The sequence below is a fragment of the Crocodylus siamensis genome, chromosome 2 (assembly GCF_052110815.1).
Source record: "Crocodylus siamensis isolate JL-2025a chromosome 2, ASM5211081v1, whole genome shotgun sequence".
In the NCBI taxonomy this organism is placed as follows: Eukaryota; Metazoa; Chordata; order Crocodylia; family Crocodylidae; genus Crocodylus; species Crocodylus siamensis.
In genome coordinates, this window is record NC_143396.1 from 31,698,836 (window position 1) to 31,715,928 (window position 17,093).

At 47.3% G+C, this 17,093-nt stretch overlaps 1 protein-coding gene across 1 annotated transcript in view; it reads left to right on the forward strand.

The window, feature by feature from the left end:
• BST1 (bone marrow stromal cell antigen 1) overlaps window positions 1-17,093 on the forward strand; it is a 43,364-nt gene that overhangs the window by 14,606 nt on the left and 11,665 nt on the right. Inside the window, 2 exon segments of the mRNA XM_090035624.1 lie at window positions 14,575-14,704; window positions 16,788-16,923. Coding sequence (XP_089891750.1) covers window positions 14,575-14,704; window positions 16,788-16,923 — 266 coding nt within the window.

Below are 17,093 nucleotides of genomic sequence, written 5' to 3' on the forward strand. Positions count from 1 at the left end.
AAATCATAAAAAAATGTACCCCTCACCTTCTTCAGGCTACTTAATCAGGCACATAAAGCACCAGTGCTTGTTTACATCTGTGATTTTCCCATAACACTGTTTGCACTGCTGCCCCTTGCACTTTTTGTCCACGTAAGATTTACACTCAATAGCACAGAGTTTTAGTCGGACATTCAATCCGTTTTTCAGAGGCCAGGGCCATGTGCTTTTCTAAGCACTCTTTGGAATGACAGAACAGCTTACAATTAGGGCACCTCTGTGTCCTGCCCACATTTTCAGTGCAGTTTGGGCTCAGGCAAAGATGACATCAGAATCTGCACGTGTGCACAACGTCTGACAAAGATCACAATAATTTCTCATGCTAAACACCTTTTTCACATCCAAAATGCCATAATAATGTTCACCATACAGCAGAAGAAAACAGGTGTTGGGGTATCTGGGTGCGTCCTGTGTTTTAAATAAACTCCACCCATTTTGTTCCTTATGCATCACTACGTGAATGTTAACCTGTTCAAGGTCTTCAAACAAAGGTACTTGATGGAGCATAAACTTTTGATATGTAGACGTGCCTAATTTCTTATTCAGTTCTTTGGCACCAACTAGCAGTTCGGCATCTCTGGCCCCTCTACATTATGCAACAGTCAATAGACTGGCTAGGCTAGGTTAGTATCATAGATATTCAAGTCAATTAATACTTCCTCTTTTTAGCTTTGATCTGGGAATAGGGGATAGAGCTTATAATTCTACAGCTCCTACCGCCCCATCCTTTCACAATGACCACAACCAGCTGAAATCTCAAATCGAGCAATATTTCTCTCTGGCTTTGTAACAGGTTACTGAACCACTCTAAAAATAGCTCTGAGGTCATCTGGTTTAAATTAATAGATCGAGAGTATAAACAGTTTGCCATGTTATCTGCCTGAATACGTAACAGGGCATAGTCATTGCCCGTGACTCTCTGGCAGAGTTTTGGTACAATTTCTTCTACCCCTCTGCTCATGGCTTCATATGCCACGTGTAATGGCACATGCTCCAGATTCACAAAATAAAACTCCTCAGTGTACCGCGAACCCAAATTAAATGTTTCTCAGTAATTCTGAGAATGTTCCTGGCAAACCCAATGGCTATAACATGTGGAAGAAATCAAACTTTGTGTTGTGGTTGAATCAGAACTGAAAGAGCCAGCCTTTCTTTATTTAGGGCTATACTGTGATCACAGAGAGAATTCCATACAGCAAGGGGAATCACCCACTTGTCTCTTTGTAGCCACCAGGCCTCAACCAGTCGCTCTCGTGCCACTCTCGCTCCGGAAACTGATGTTACACGCCTCGCAGACTCGCACCTCTGCCTGAGCTGGTGTCTTCCACCCAAATCTTCAACCCCGCACTCGCCTGCCACAACTTGTCGGAACTCAGTGTCCAGGGCCATTCATTGGGCGTGCTCGTAGACCCACGGTTCCTCCCGGTGGTTACTCACAGGGCTCCGCCATCCCTACACCTCGGCCTCACGCCTCCTGTGGAGCGGTGAGATGGTCTATGTCCCACTCCTGGGACCCTTAAGACTGGGCCCCCACCTCAGGCTCCGACACTATCTATCTCACACACCAGCCCGCTTCCATCAGATTCCCCTGGAGCTCGGGGAGACAAATCAAAGAAGAAAAGAAAGAAAATGCTCCAACACAAAACCGGGCTCTCTGCCCCTTTAACTACCCTTCTACTTTCCCAGATCTCAAAAGGACACTGGCTGCCTCATCCCCTTAGGCTATCAGGTTCCCTGCCTACTCCAAGGCACCTCTAGGTCCAGTGGCGATGCTCGCCCCAACAGCGACCCTTCCTGGGTTCCCCCGCAGTCCTCCTCTCTCAAGGCGGACTTCCTCCAGTGTTCCCCCATCCCCGCACCCTCACCTGCCATTTGCTTCTTCCTCCCAAGACGTTCCCCCACTGTCCTTAAGAGGACTTCCTGGTGTTCCCCCGTCGTTCCATCTGCAGCATCACCAAGATGAGCCTCCTCTTTCTCCTTGCCTTCATCCTGGCCGTTCCTGCTCCCCTGGTCCTGTGAACCAAATCACCTCTGCTGTATGCGGTGTATGCGGCTCCGTTCCCTGACTCCCCGCCAGCTCCACAGCGTGCGCCACCTTTTTTATCTGTGCCAGCCAGTGTTCAGCGCTGGTGTCACCGGCCAGCCGCAGCTGGATAAACAGGTAGCTGACGAGTCGTGTGAGCTCTGCCTTCTGCCCCTCATATGCTGCACTCCGAGATGCCAGTGAGTATTCATTCATACAGCACGTCCTGGGACAGTGTTTCAAAGGATTTCTCGAATTCTATAAGTTTACAGGCATACTTATACTTAAAGACAGAGAGAGACAAAAAAAAAAAGACCTTGGAGAGTCAGTCACTGATCTAACACACACAGTCATACAGGCAGTTTACTTAAAGAAAAGGGAAACATTGTGCTTATAGGAATGGTTATCAGTTTCTGGTTCTCAGAGAGAAAAAAAAAACTAACATCCGTATACAGGGTAATATATCAAGACAAAAACAAGGCATGCAGGATTCCTTATCTCAGAACATTTAACTGAAATAAGCAGTATCAGCACCTCTAGTCTCTGTTTTCTTAGTCAAGTTAGGAGCTTGGTTAAATTTATTTCCACGTTAAATTTATTTCCACAAACAGCACTGAAATGTCTGATTTATGTCTTCATCTAACCAGGTAACACAATCATGAGCTTCTTGACCCCCTTGGTCATATGTGCACCCCCAACATAGGTGTCACGGCGCTGGGTCCTGTAGGATGGCTGTGATGTCCCCAAGGCACCCTTTCATGCCAAGCTGGCCCAAAGGGCACCCTCGATTCTCACCTGCCACATCTTTGATAGCAAGATATATATTAGGGAGGATGCCTTTTTGTTGTCGTGGACACAGTCTTGTACTCTCTGACTCTGGGCTCCTGGACCCCTTGTAGGTCCTGTTCTACAGTGGGTGATTCGGGGCACCCTAGCCTTATGGGCTATGTGTGGCTCCAACAACCCCTTTACCACGCCTCAAGCCTCACAGATGGAACTGATGTTGTTCGGTCTGGGCCTTGTTATAATGTGGCCACCTGGCCCTCCCTGGGCTCTCCACAGCTCCTGTCTTGCACTGCACATCACTGGGCGCTCGGGCTCTCCGCAGCCCCTGTCTTGCACTGCGCTCTCTCTGGTGCATGGGATCTCCACACTGCCATGGACCCACTATGAGGCCTCCTCCAACCCCTAATAGCCTCACCCAAACCTCTGGTGAAAACAGCAAACAAAACAAGCCTCCTGGGCTATAACATAAATCCTAGCCACCCGGCTATAACATCATTCCAGCCACCTCAGGGGTGCTCCATCCTTCCCCCAGTCTTGGAGCTGTACTTGCAGTCTAGCCACTCCCCTCTGCTTGCTCTGGGAGAGCTCCTTCCCCCATGGCTACTGGCAGGGAACTGCCCTCCTGGCCTCAGCCCTGGGGTTTATGTGGGCCAGGCCCTGCCCCCTTCCGGTCAGCTGACCTCTGGCAGGTGTGGGCCACTATCTCCCTCTGGTTGCCCTGGTGACCAGCAGCTGGGGCTCCCCACTCACTGCCAGGGCTCTCTCCCTAGCAGTTTCCACTCTAAGGAGCAGGGCACCTAAGTGCTCTGTGACAATAGGTCAAAAAGTCTCTTCCTCAAACAGTATTTCATTATGCCATAAAAGGAAACTCACACAAGAGACTTCATGAAGATTTTACATTCTTGACTTGAAACAGGACCTGATGATTCAATGCCTAATTGTCTTCTGAACTCTTCAGCCTCATCTGGTCTCTGGTCTCTGCAGAAGCATATGCTTCCTTTGGGTGTACTGGTGAGTAGGCTTTCTGAAGTCATTAAAAAGGCTTCATCTAACTGCAAAGGAGTTCAAATAAAGGACTTGGTTAGCTGCTGTTTAATCAGTCCTTAGCTACTTCCAATCATGCACATACTATGAAGTGAACCCACACCACTACTCTCAAAATCTAAGTGCCCCCACAACCATGCTCCAAGTCTCTTACCGGTCTCTCCTCTGTGATGACCTCTACTTCACATGCAGGTTCTGGCACAAAGATACCATCTTCCAAATTCTCAACATCTGCTTTGGGGGCCTGGGTCTCCTCTACTTGCCTGTTCATTGAGTCTTCCTGAACAGGGGCAGGCATCTTAAAGAGTATTTGGGCTAGGCGCCTAGCCTCCTTCTCAAAACTATTTCTACAGTAATGTTTTCTATGAGGCTGTCTTGGGGCTGTGGTGAGTGAGCCTACAGGCATTGTAAAAGATCCGTATCCACCCCTGCTTGCCTTAGCACCATCTCAGATAAACAGAGGGTCGTTTGGGAAAATGGATAGACCTGGTGGGGCTTGCAGCCTAAATCCCACCCCCCTCTACCCGCTCCAATTGGTTCAGCATCATTCTTGGGAGGCCCAAGACCTCTGAAACCCCTGCCAATTGGCTGGGGGTGGTGGGGTGGGTTGTTAGAGGGGGTCATACCACCCCACTGCCACCCCATAGGCCATGCCTGTGCTCCGGGGCAGGCTAGAGCAGTCTGGGACCTGATCGGTCATAACTATACCATGTGATCTAGGGTGGTTCTTGGAGCATGAGGAGTTGGACACTGGGGGTCTGCATGGGCTGTCCTTCTGAAGTCATGGACCATGTGGTGGTGGTGTCACATACCCCATGACTGGGGGTGGGGGGGCGTAGTTGCTGATGTCACACACCATGTGACTGGGGTTGGGGGCGGGCCTGATGACATCACGCACCAAATGATAGGGGGGCGGGGCGGGGCTAGTGATGCCACACACTATATAAAGGGAAAGGGGGCAGGGCTAAGGGGGCAGAACTTCCAGACCCGCCCACCTGTTACATTTGCATTGAAGGGCAGTGAGCCTATATACTACTGTCATGATAGACATTACACTTTAAAACTCAATAATGTGTTACAAACCATAACATGATACATATGCATGGGGTTAAATCTTGTTTAGGGGCTTGATCATTATGTGATAGCTAAAGCTCGATGAACGTAATGTAGCTGAACCAGATGTACTTGAACCAGGTTCTGTAACTGTTTTTGTGACATCTATCATGCAAATATGATTTAGGGCAGTGGTCACCAACCAGTGGATCCCAATCGTCTGGTTGATCACAGAGCCTCTGACAGGTCCCTGACTGAAATCAACTGTCGGAGGCTCCATGATCAGGAGCAGCAGGATGTATGCGTGGAGCAGCTGGGATACAGTCCAGGACTGGAAGGATGGTGGCGGGATGCACATGGCTGGCCTGCGCTGCGCCCCGTGCCACTGAGGCTGGGCAGGGTGAGTGAGGTTATCCTCCTCCATGCCCTACCACCCTGTGGTGAGGGAGGGAGTGTAGCAGAGGCTGGGGCAGGAGCAAGTGTAAGTGGGGCTCTGGTCAGGCTGGGGGAGGATCAGAGCCCTGGTGGCTCATCCACGTATATGGGGTGGCTCCCGCCACTGCATGCACCCTGACAGAGGCCTGGGGGGCATGTGCCCCTCGACCTGTGCATGGGGGTGGTGGCAGCTGCCACTGCATGCTGGGCTGTTTTTTAATTTAAAAAGTGATCTCCTAGCTAAAAAGATTGGAGACCACTGATTTACGGTCTGTCTGCATCAAGAATTATATCATTTGTCCACCACGTATAACTCCAGAGCCTATAATTTCTTATTTCCATGCTTCCTGGTTGTGGGTGGGTTTCAGTGAGGTTAAATAGATAAATCAGGTTTCTGTTGCTGGAAGTGCAAAGTACTCAATTATCACCTTGGTATTTGCCAACTTGAAAATTCAAGTAGCCAGTTGAGCTAGGAGATTTCTGTAGTGAGATCCTGGACAGACACAGGTGTCAGATGGAACTGGTATTTCCCAAAACTGAAAGTAGCCATTTGACATACACAATAGTGTGATGGGCAATGCATTGTTCTAGGAGGTTTTCCTGTCTTCCCTCTCATCCTCCAAGCAATCACCCTTGGGGTGGGGGATGGTATGCTTAAAGGCCAAGCTTAATCTGGAGTGTAACATGTATTGAAACTGCTAGTTCTTTGCCAGGAATAATGGCAAGTTCCATAAACTCAGACTGTCCAAATAAAGACGGTCCTATTGCTACTAACATTGTGCCAACACTGAAAATTCAAGTATGCATACAGATATGAGTCAAGATTGTAATGGTCTCAGCAATGGGAGGGGCAAAACTTCCATTTATGATATTAATAAAAAAGTTAGACACCTTGTTAGGTGCCGTGAAGGAAGTGTTAAGGTAAGAAAAAGAAGTTTTTAGCTCTATAAAGAAACAATCAAAATATAAACTCCCTTTATGTTATAGCAAAAGAGCGTGTTTTCTTTTTCTTTGGAAGGGTAAAAATGATTCATAGATTCATATATTGTAACGCTGGAAAGGACCTCAGAAGATCACTGGATCCAGCCCCCAGCACCAGGCAGGAAAGACAGCTGGTGTCAGTTGACCCCAGTGAGATGACTGTCCAGTTTCCTCTTGATATTTCCAGGGTAGGCAATTACACCACCTGTGCAGAGAGCATATTCCACACTTTGGACACCCTTATTCTGAAGTAGTTTTTCCTAATTTTGAGCCTGAAATGGTCTTCCAGGGGTTTGTATTATTATGCCTAGTTTTCCCCAAGGGTGCCCTGGTGAACAGTTGTTCACTGAGCCCTTGATGCACACCCCTGATGTAGTGGCAAGCTGCTACCAAGTCTCCTCCTAGCCTACTTTTTTCAGGCTGAAGAGTCCCAGATCCCTCAGCCTTTCCTTGTATGGCTTGCCATGCAAGTCTCTGATCATATAGGTGGCCCTTCTCTGGACTCTCTCAAGCTTTAGCACGTTCTTGTGAAAGTCCAGCACCCAGGACTGGATGAAGTACTCCAGCTGCAGTCTCACCAATGCCAAGCAGAGTGGGAGAATCACTTCTTTGGTTTTGCTGGAGTTGCATCGATTGATGCATGCTAGCATAGTTTTAGTACTGCTGGCTACAGCATCTCACTGCCTGCTCATGTTCATACTGTGGTCCATTATTTCCCCCAGTTCCCTTTCATTCATAGTGCTGGTCAGGCTGCCGTTGCCAAGCCTGTAGGTAGGTGTGCAGGGGATTGTTCATCCACAGGTGGAGCACTTTACATTTCTTAATGTTGAACTTCATCTGGTTGCAGTCCGCCCAACTTGCAAGTCTGTCTATGTTTGCCTGTATCTGCAGCCTAGCTTCAAGTGTGACCATGTTCCCCCATAATTTGGCGTTGTCCATGAACTTGATCAGTGAGCTCTTCACCCCCACATCCAAATCACCAATGAAGATGTTGAATAGTAGGCCTGTGCAAATAGGCAACTATTCAATTTGGATTTGGATTTGGATGATTCAATTAGGAAAAGATTCGGAGATTTGGCTATAGGGTATAATGGAGAATCAATGAACTATCTATAACTCTGATGTTTGTTGTCTGATTCAGAAGAAACCTGTAGGGATGGTAGCCTCTACTGAGGGCATGAAATCTGACAAGTTTCAATGTGAGAGGTGGAGGGGTTTCTGGGAAACTGCACCTCAAAGTCCTGAAAGCAAAACTCATGTCACATGTCTGTGTTAAGCCACAGTGGGGTGAAAACTGCAGGAATGGTAGCTCTTGCTGAGGCCACAACACCTGCCAAGTTTCAAGGAGAGAGGTGCATGGGGTTCTGGGAAACTGCACCTCAAACTGCTGACAAGCAAAACTCATGACATAGGTGACACTGTGTATGTGTTTAGGCACAGGGGGGTGAAAACCTCTAGGGCCAGCTGTGGCCATAAATCCTGCCAGCTGTCTGGAGCCCTGAACCTCTGGCCACAGGCAGACAAAACTCATGACATGGGTGCTTGTGGGACTGTGTGTGTGTTCAGGTGCACCCTTCCTGGCTCTGGGGCCCCTGCAGCAGTGTGCCCCTGTGAGGCCTCCTCCTCCCCTACTGCCTCAGTTCAGCCCACCACTCTAAATGATGGCAGGTCAAAATAGCTTAGCTGGCTCAACACCAAGAGCAAAAGCAGTGTCAAAGGTACCCGGATGGAACTGTCCCAGAGCCTTTCTTTTTTATAAAGGAATTGACAGCAAGAAGTAAAGATGTTGTACTGGATATATGTTACTCGTGGTGTGTGATGGCTTATCTTGTATTGTTATGGTTATATGTTTATTATGAAAAAAACAGAATACTTGGAAATATATATCTTAGGAAGCTTTTGGGTTGAAAAACCCTTTGTCAGGCTGAGGACGTACCTCATTTGGTGTGTCTCCTGGTCCTGGATGGAAGGAATAGTAAAGAAGCCAGAGGCTGGCCTGGCATGCACTGCAGGCAAAAAAGCCAGTCAGTGAAAATGGAAATGGAGGCATCAGGGGGTGAGGGACAGGCTGTGGGCGGGGGCAGGCGGGGACGGAAGGGGGATGCTGTAGCACAGGTAAAAGTGCAGAGGTACCTGGGGAGTCAGATGTCCAGCAGGTTGTAGTGTCAGAATGCCACTGCCTCTATTGAGTCCATGAGTTTGTGGAGGAGGAGGCTTCACAGGGGCACACTGCTGTGTTGTGCAGAGGCCTCACAGCCAGGAAGGGTGCACCTGGACACGCACAGAGTCCCACAAGCACCCATGTCATGAGTTTTGCCTGCCTGCGGCCAGAGGTTCAGGGCCCCAGAAACCAGCCTCCCCCTGCACCTATCTCCTTGACAGCTGGCAGGCTTTGTGGCCTGCAGTTTCCAACCCCCCCCATGCCTTAACATACACGCAGTGTCACCTATATCATGAGTTTTGCTTGTCAGCAGTTTGAGGTGCAGTTTCCCAGAAACCCTTGCACCTATCTTCTCAAAACTTGGCAGGCTTTGTGGCCTCAGCAAGAGCTACCGCCCCTGCAGTTTGCACCCTGCTCTGGCTTAACACAGATATGTGGCATGAGTTTTGTTTTCAAGACTTTGAGGTGCAGTTTCCCAGAAACCCCGTAACCTATCTCCTTGAAACATGGCAGATGTCATGCCCTCAGCAGAGGCTACCACTCCTGCAAGTTTCTTCTGAATCAGCCAACAAACATCAAAGTTATAGATATTTCATTGATTCCCCATTATACCCTACCTGAATCTCCAGACTTTTCTGAATTGATTTGGAAAGCCTAAAGCTTGTAGCGATTCGATTTGGATTCATAGATTCAGCCTCTGAATCATCCAAATCATCTCCAAATCTGAATCACGATCCGAAGCTTTGCACAGCTCTATTGAATAGCACTACACCAAGCAGGGACCCTGAGGGACACCACTGGCCACTTCCTGTCAAGATGACACAGATCTCTCTGGGTCCTACCTTGCAGCCAGTTTCCTACCCACCTGACTGTCTTCTAGCTAAGCCCACAGTCTTCCCATTTTCTCATGAGAACATCGTGGGATACCAGCTCAAAAGCTTTTTGGAAGTCAAGGTACAAAATGTCAACCTCCTCTCTCTTATCCAGGTGGCGAGTCACCCGATTGTAAAAGGAGGTGATGATCATAAAAGAAGACGAGACCTACCTGCAACAAAGCCATGCTGGCTGTTGTTCAGAATCCTACATTTGTAGGATTATATTATGTGCAAGTGTGTTGCACATAGACTCCATAATGAATTTTTCCAGGATTTTTCTTGAGGTAGAAGTTGTAGGCTGCTGGAAGCATTAGTACTCCTAATGAAGGGATTTTGTCCTAATACCTGTCTTGTGTAGTGTGCAGTGTAAGGAATTAATATTTTGAAATGAAGAAAAGTATACAGACAGTCTGTATAATTCACCTCTATTGTTTTCTGGTCTGATTCAATGAATACTTGAGAGCAGCCATGTGCACTCCAGAAGTGCAAAATACAAGGGATTTCAAAGCATTTTGTAGATAGAATTAAACCTTGAAATGAGCTTCTGAGTAACATTAAGCTTTAGTCAGTACAGCTGCATGACTAACAGCCAGGGCAGGATCCAGGTACTGAGCTGCTGGGGGCCTGTCGGGGCAGCACGGGTGTTGCGGTCCAGGAGGGCTGCTAGGGCCTGGGAGCTCATACTGGATCCCTAGAAGTCCCTGGCCTTGCTCAGTCCCATCAGTCCTTGCCAGCAGCCTCTCAACCTTCAGTGCAACCCCCTGAGACCCTGAGGCATTTTTTCAGCTAAGCTACAGTGAAGAGGTGACTGATATTTTATGGTCCTATGCATTATTGCTCATAAGCTGTCCCTCATGCCTTGAATCAGAATCAATACAACTAAGCCATCTCATCCCTGAGATAATAGCTCTATAATGAATGCGCCCACAGGTGGACTGTAAAGAAAAACCATCAGCGTCCGTTGTTGTGTGCCTCCAGGCATCTTCCTGAGGCCCACCTCCTCCTGACTTGGAGCCTCTTGTATTCCCACAATTTTTCCCTTTCTTTCACTTATCTGGGGCCAATAGGACATCCAGATCCTTGCTGTTTCCCCACAGTATTATTGGAGCACCCCCCCCAGTGTGCTGCCACCCCTTCCCACCTCGGCCCAGCCTAACCTGAGTCTGGGCTCTTCCAGGTGGTTCCTGCCAACACCCCAGATGCTTATCTTGGGGTCCTTGGCTTGATTCCCTTGAAGTGGCACACCAGAGCCTCTCTTGCTGAAACCAGCCTGCCACTGTGTTCACCACCTCTCTTACAGTGAGTGACGTGGGGAACCATGGTGGGCTGTCTCTTCCCCCTTCACAGTGCTTGTCATGCAAAGGAAGATCAGGGCCAGTGCCTTGCACTGTCACCCACATACATGTACAGGTTCATTGCAAGGATCTTCCCTTGCAGACCGTATTCCCAGCCCTCCCACAAGTCTGGAGTGAGTTCATAAGCCTAAATTTTTCCTGAGTTTCACTGTATGAAACCACATTCTCCACTCCCTCACATGGCTGTAAGTCAGCAGCTATTCTGTGGTCACCAGTGAGATACAGAACTGGTGGCATTAGGACTACACTGCTGTGGGGAGCCCTTGCCAACAACAGAGGTGAATTCAGAAGCTTTTAGGGGTGAATTCAGGTACTAGGAGATGGCATGAGAGGCAGAAGCAGTGGGATATCCTCCCACAAAACAGCCTGAAGGCTTCCAGGTGCTGTAGTCCACCAGACATCTATTCTGGCTGTCAGCTACACAAATGCTGGGTAACTGCCTCTCTGTGGGACCATCATATGATCCCAGGGCCCTGCAGACAAGAGGAGCATCCAGATGAGCCCAGCTGTGTGGTATGTGGCAAACACATCTGCAGCGCCACATACTGCACAGTCTGGTGTTCCCCACGCTGCAAAGGTTTGCTGCCCATATGTGTGCTCTTCCATTTTTAGAGATCAAAAAAACCCATGGAAAAAAAAACCAGAGCAGCATACACTCAGGCAGCTCACGATGCTGAAAAGTGGAGCTGGGCTGCCCAGAGCCATGCTGTGGGTGCTGGCCAGGCTCCACCCAGTAGGATTGCCACAGCTGCAGCCCTGGGAGGCCCCCAGGAGCCCAAGTAAGGCTGCTGGAGTCAGCACAGTGCTGGACCCAGCCTCTCCTACCACCCCTGGGGCACAGGTGTGTGGCAAAGTGCACGTGACATAGGTATTCCCCAGGGACAAGTACCTGCAGTGCAAGGTGTGCCATTACTACTTGTCCCTGGGGAACCAAACATCTGCACTCATCTGGAAGTGCCCAAGAGGAAGAGGCACATCCAGCTGTACCTGAAAGGCTGTCTGTCTGCTAGGGCTGCGCGAAATTTCACTGCCAGTTTTGTTTTGATGTTGTTTCAACCTGTCTCTAGGTCAAAACAGCAAAATCAGAATGGAACAGATATAGTCAAAACAGCCTGGAAACAAAATGAGGCAAGTCAAAACATTTTGACTTGTTTCGACGTTTCGCCCACAGGCTATTATGGGGAATGTTGAAACAGCATATAACTTTGTCACTTCTCGCCTGATTTGGATGAAACTTGCAGGAATGGTAGCCCCTTCAGAGGGTATGAAGTCTGCCAAGTTTTAAGAAGATAGCTGCAGGGGGGTTGGCAAAACTGTACCCAAAATCTTGGAAGTAAAACTCATGTTATGTGTATGTGTTAAGCCACAGTGGGGTCAAAACTGCAGGCTTGCTAGCCCCTGCTGAGGCTGACGCCGGCTAAGTAGGAAAAACTACTTCACAACTAGTGTGTCCAGACTGTGGAATAAGCTCCCTCCAGAGGTAGTGCGATCACCTACCCTGGAAATCTTCAAGAGGAGACTAGACAGTTACATTGATGGGGTCACCTGACCCTGCACTGTCTATCCTGCTTAGTGCAGGGGGCTGGACCCGATGATCTTCCAAGGTCCCTTCTGGCCTTACAATCTATGAATCTAGGAGTGGCTGGAGCCTAAGTCTTAGGTGATATGGCTTTGAAACAGTTTCTTTCAGGCCCCAGAACTTCCCTGCACCTATCTCTGTGACAGCTGGCAGGCTTCATGGCCTCAGCAGGAGCTAGTAGGCCTGCAGCTTTCACTCTGCTGCACCTTAACACACACAGTGTAACCATGTCATGAGTTTTGCTTGTCCGCAGCTTGACGTATAGTTTCCCCCAAACCCCTGCACCTATCTCCTTGAAACTTGGCGGCTCTGTGGCCTCAGCAGGGGCCTGCAGTTTTGACCCTGCTGTGGCTTAACACATACAAGACATAAGTTTTCTTTCAAGACTTTGGGGTGCAGTTTCCCTGAACTCCCTGCACCTATCTCCTTGAAATGTGGTGGACCTCATGCCCTCAGAAGGGGCTACCATTCCTGCAAGTTTCATCCAAATCAGGCCAGAAATGACAAAGTTATAGCCTGTTTTGACCTTCCCCATTATATCCTATGGGTGAAACGTTGAAACAGTTTTGCTGTTTCGATGGAACGGAACAGCTGTTTCAAATCGAAACAAAATTTGAAATGGGATGCTGTTGCATCGAAACGTGGAAACACTGGTTGAAACAGAATGCTGCCATTTCGCACAGCCCTTCTGTCTGCCACCAGTCATGTCCAGAGACACAGGCAGGGGAGTCGTGCAGAGAGTAACATGGAATTTCCCCCAACCACATCAGGCAGCAGCTGAGGACACTCACTCATTTCTTGGGTTGAAATCATTCCACACCTACCACTGAGCCCACCCAGCTCCTCTTCTCTTATTGTTCTTTTTTCCTTTGGAGACTGACTTTTTATTCTATGCGTGTACAGCACCTGGCACAATTGAATCCCACCCCATGGCTGGGACTGCTGTATGCTCCTGCAGGATAAATACTGATCATATCTGAGCCTGACACTGGCATAAAAGGGACTGAAAAATGGGAGAGGGTTTAATGAATACTTTCAAATAGGTCAGAGCTTTCCTTTAGTTGAAGTTTGTGAGACTGTTTTATTCCAGTTTTTCATCTTTCTTCCTCTTTCCTCCCCGGCTGCTGTCTGCAAATGTGTGCACCTTGAAAGAACAAATGTATGTATTTATTGCGTGTTTCTGTATTTGGAAGCATGTGAATGCCGAGTGAGTTTGTATGTGTGCTTCTGACTTCCTAAGATACAGGCATCTCAGGAGTGACAAGTGAGCAAGATTTAATGACTCATAATCCTCTCATTTCTCTGTCCTGAGAGCATTTAGACACAACCAGTTCACTCCAGACCAGGGCACAGAGGCTCAAGCGTCTAGCTTTAGGACTGTCCAGGATCCCACTGCTGAAACCTACTAGCTCAAGTGACTACTTTAATTTTCAAGTTGGCAAATACCAAGGTGATAATTGAGTACTTTGCATTTCCAGCAAAATCAGCAGAACCTGTTTTACCTATTTAACTTCACCCACACTCATTCCACAACAAGGAAGCGTAGAGTCTCTGAAGTTACACCTGGCGGATGAACTATGTAGCTCTCAATGCAGACAGACCCTAACATTGTAGGCATTACAAAACCAGTTACAGAACCGGGTTCAACTACACATGGTTCAGTTAAACTACATCCATCGAGCTTTAGCTATCACATGATTGGGCCCCTAAACGAGATATAACCCCATGCATGTGCATCATGTTGCAGGTTGTAACAGATCATTGGGTTCTAAAGTGTAACAGCTATCATGGCCTATTACGTCTTGTATAGTTGGGATTACAAGGAATGTGGAAAGGAGTTGGTTCCTATTTCTCATCCCTGTGTTATTAAATTCCTTTCACTAGCCAATAACTTCATTCATTTATCTTAAAAAGTTTAAGTAAAGTGGCTAGAGCACCTTGCGGGGCAGCAGGAGATGCAGGTTCAACTTCCTATGGTTGGGGTGCCTAGAACCTGAATTTCCTACTCTCGGGAACAGTGATGTATTGGGCATGCACAGGATAATCCTACTCCACTATAGGTGGAAACAGAAGCCAAACTGTGTGCATGTCCCACTTAAGTACATGAAGGTGAATTGGGATTTAGTCCTTTGTCCCTTTATAATTTTAGTAGTAGTTACTTTTGTGGGAGATTTTGAACAAAGCATGTATCATTACTTTGCCTCCAGAAAACATCAGTAGTCTATTTGTTTTGATTGTTGCAGTGAGAAGAACTGTTCTGAGCTGCTGGAAGCATTTAAAAAGGCTTTTATGAACAAGGATCCTTGCAACATTTTACCATCAGACTATGAATTATTTATTAACCTGTCACAACATTCAATTCCACCTAACAAGGTACTAATTATCTGAGTTACATGAGACAACCGACAACATCTGCCACTTCCTGGACTCAGCAGTCAAAATTTAGCAAATTTGATATCATGAGTCACAGTCTGTCTTACTGACTTAAAAAGCTAGTTACTCTGTGTGTTACTGACTAAAAGGTTTAGTTAATTCTTGTCCCCCAACAGCTGTAGAGTGCAAATAAGATGTGAATTAGTCTTTACCTATGTGACAGTGACCATGGCTATATATGCACTTTACTGCAGAGTAGACTAGCTGCAGAGTAAAGTGTCACTTTCTACATGTGCGATGCTATTAGGGATCAGTAAACTAATTTATGCCAGTGTAAGATAGTACTGTCAGAAACAATACTATCTTACATAGGGGTAATTTACTATAATTAAATGCATATTTAGATGGGTGCCAGGCTACTACATGTCACCTAGCCACACAGCTCTGTACTTTCAACACTTTTGTGCCCCATCCAGCCCCTCCGCCACCTGACACTGCCACCTACACCCCAAGTCTGACCCTCATGCCCCGCCCCAGCTTAGATTCCTGCTGTCCTGGGCACACATTTAGACATTGTACCTTGGAGTAGTTCACTCTGACTCAACCTGCTTTGAAGTTTGTTGCTTCACATAAATTGCATGTGTAGATGCACCCAGTATTTTTGAACACCCGCATCCAACTAACTCTAGAATTTCAGGGAATGCTTTAGGCCTCAGTGGCCAGAGTTCTCTACTGATTTGGGGAAAATAGAAAAAGTGAAAAATGAGTGAAATGTAGAACTGCTGGCACCTTCTCAGCACAGTCACAGCTTTGAGGACCTTTGCCTTTGGTTGAGCTGACTGCACATTCAAGGGGTCCCTTGCAATCGCCCACTGCACCTCACAGCATCGCTGCTTACCATGCTGAGGCATCCCTTCTATTTTAGGGACCTCTTGAAGTCCCTCACCCTCTTTTCTCCTCCCAATCCCACTGAAGTTTTCCCACAGCTTTCTCTTCCCTCACACCCATATCTTCCACTCTCCTTCCTGACAAGTACTCTGTAGATCCCTCTTTTGTCTCTTCTCCCTTTTCAAAGTCTCCCATTCTCTCTGCCAGCCCAGTTCATAGGATCATAGAAAATTATGGTTAGAAGGGACCTTAAGAGGTCACCTAGTCCAACTCCTTGCTCAAAGCAGGACTGTCCCCAACTACATCATTCCAGCCAGGGCTTTCTTCAGGCAGGCCTTAAAAACCTTGGAGGATAGAGATTCCACCACTTCTCTGGGTAACCTGTTCTAGTGCTTCACCACCCTCCTAGTGAGAAAGTTTTTCCTAATATCCAACCTACACTTCCATTGCTGCAACTTGAGACCATTACTCCTTGTTCTGTTATCTGCCACCACCGAGAACAGTCTAGCTCCATCCTCTCTGGCACCACCTTTTAGGTAGTTGAAGGCTGCTATAAAATCCCCACTTAGTCTTCTCTTCTGCAGACTAAATAAGGCCAGTTCCCTCAGCCTCACTTCATAGATCATGTGCCTCAGCCCCCTAACCATTTTCCTTGCCTTCCATTGGTCTCTTTCCAATTTGTCCATATCTTTTCTGTAGTGGAGTGGCCAAAACTGGACACTCTACTCCAGATGTGGCCTCACCAGTGCTGAATAGAAGGGGAGAATCAATTCCTTTGACATGCTTACAGTTCACCTACTAATATAGCTCAGTATTTATCAGCTTTGGCAACAAGGGGACACACTTGGCTCCTTTTCAGCTTACTGTCCACTGTAACACCCAAGTCTTTTTCTGCAAAGCTGCTGCTTAGCCAGTTGGTCCCCAGCCTGTACCAGTGCATGGATTGTTCTGTCCTAAGTGCAGATTTAAACCAGATTTACAAAGTAAAAAGGGCAAATTCTGTTTCTATAACAGAAGTATAACGTATTCCCTCAGTAACATGTTAAAAACCATTTGTGAAATTCTGACATACATAGAAATATCAAGAAGTGATTTTACATATTTTTGCATCTACATAATAGCGATGCCATTGTATAAAAATACCCAAGTACTGGTTTGATTAGTTTTTAAAATTAATTCTGTTTTCTTTACTTAGTCTCTATTCTGGGAAAACAACCAATTTCTAGTCAGTAGCTATGCAGCTAGAACTCATCGATATATGCCCCTAGGTGATACTCTAATTGGGGCCTTTGGAGATTTGCTGAACTGGTGTGGACAAGCAAACAACACTGGTAAGACAATAAATAAGTTGATTTAAAATTATGGCAGTGGCTTAAAAGATAGGTGGATGGCCTGTAGTGGAGGTATGGGTCTGCTTCCTGATCAGTGAAATCAGGGCTGTCTTGTATAACATTTTACACTTTATCTATATCTGAGCAGCTCACTGAAGAATCATCTGGAG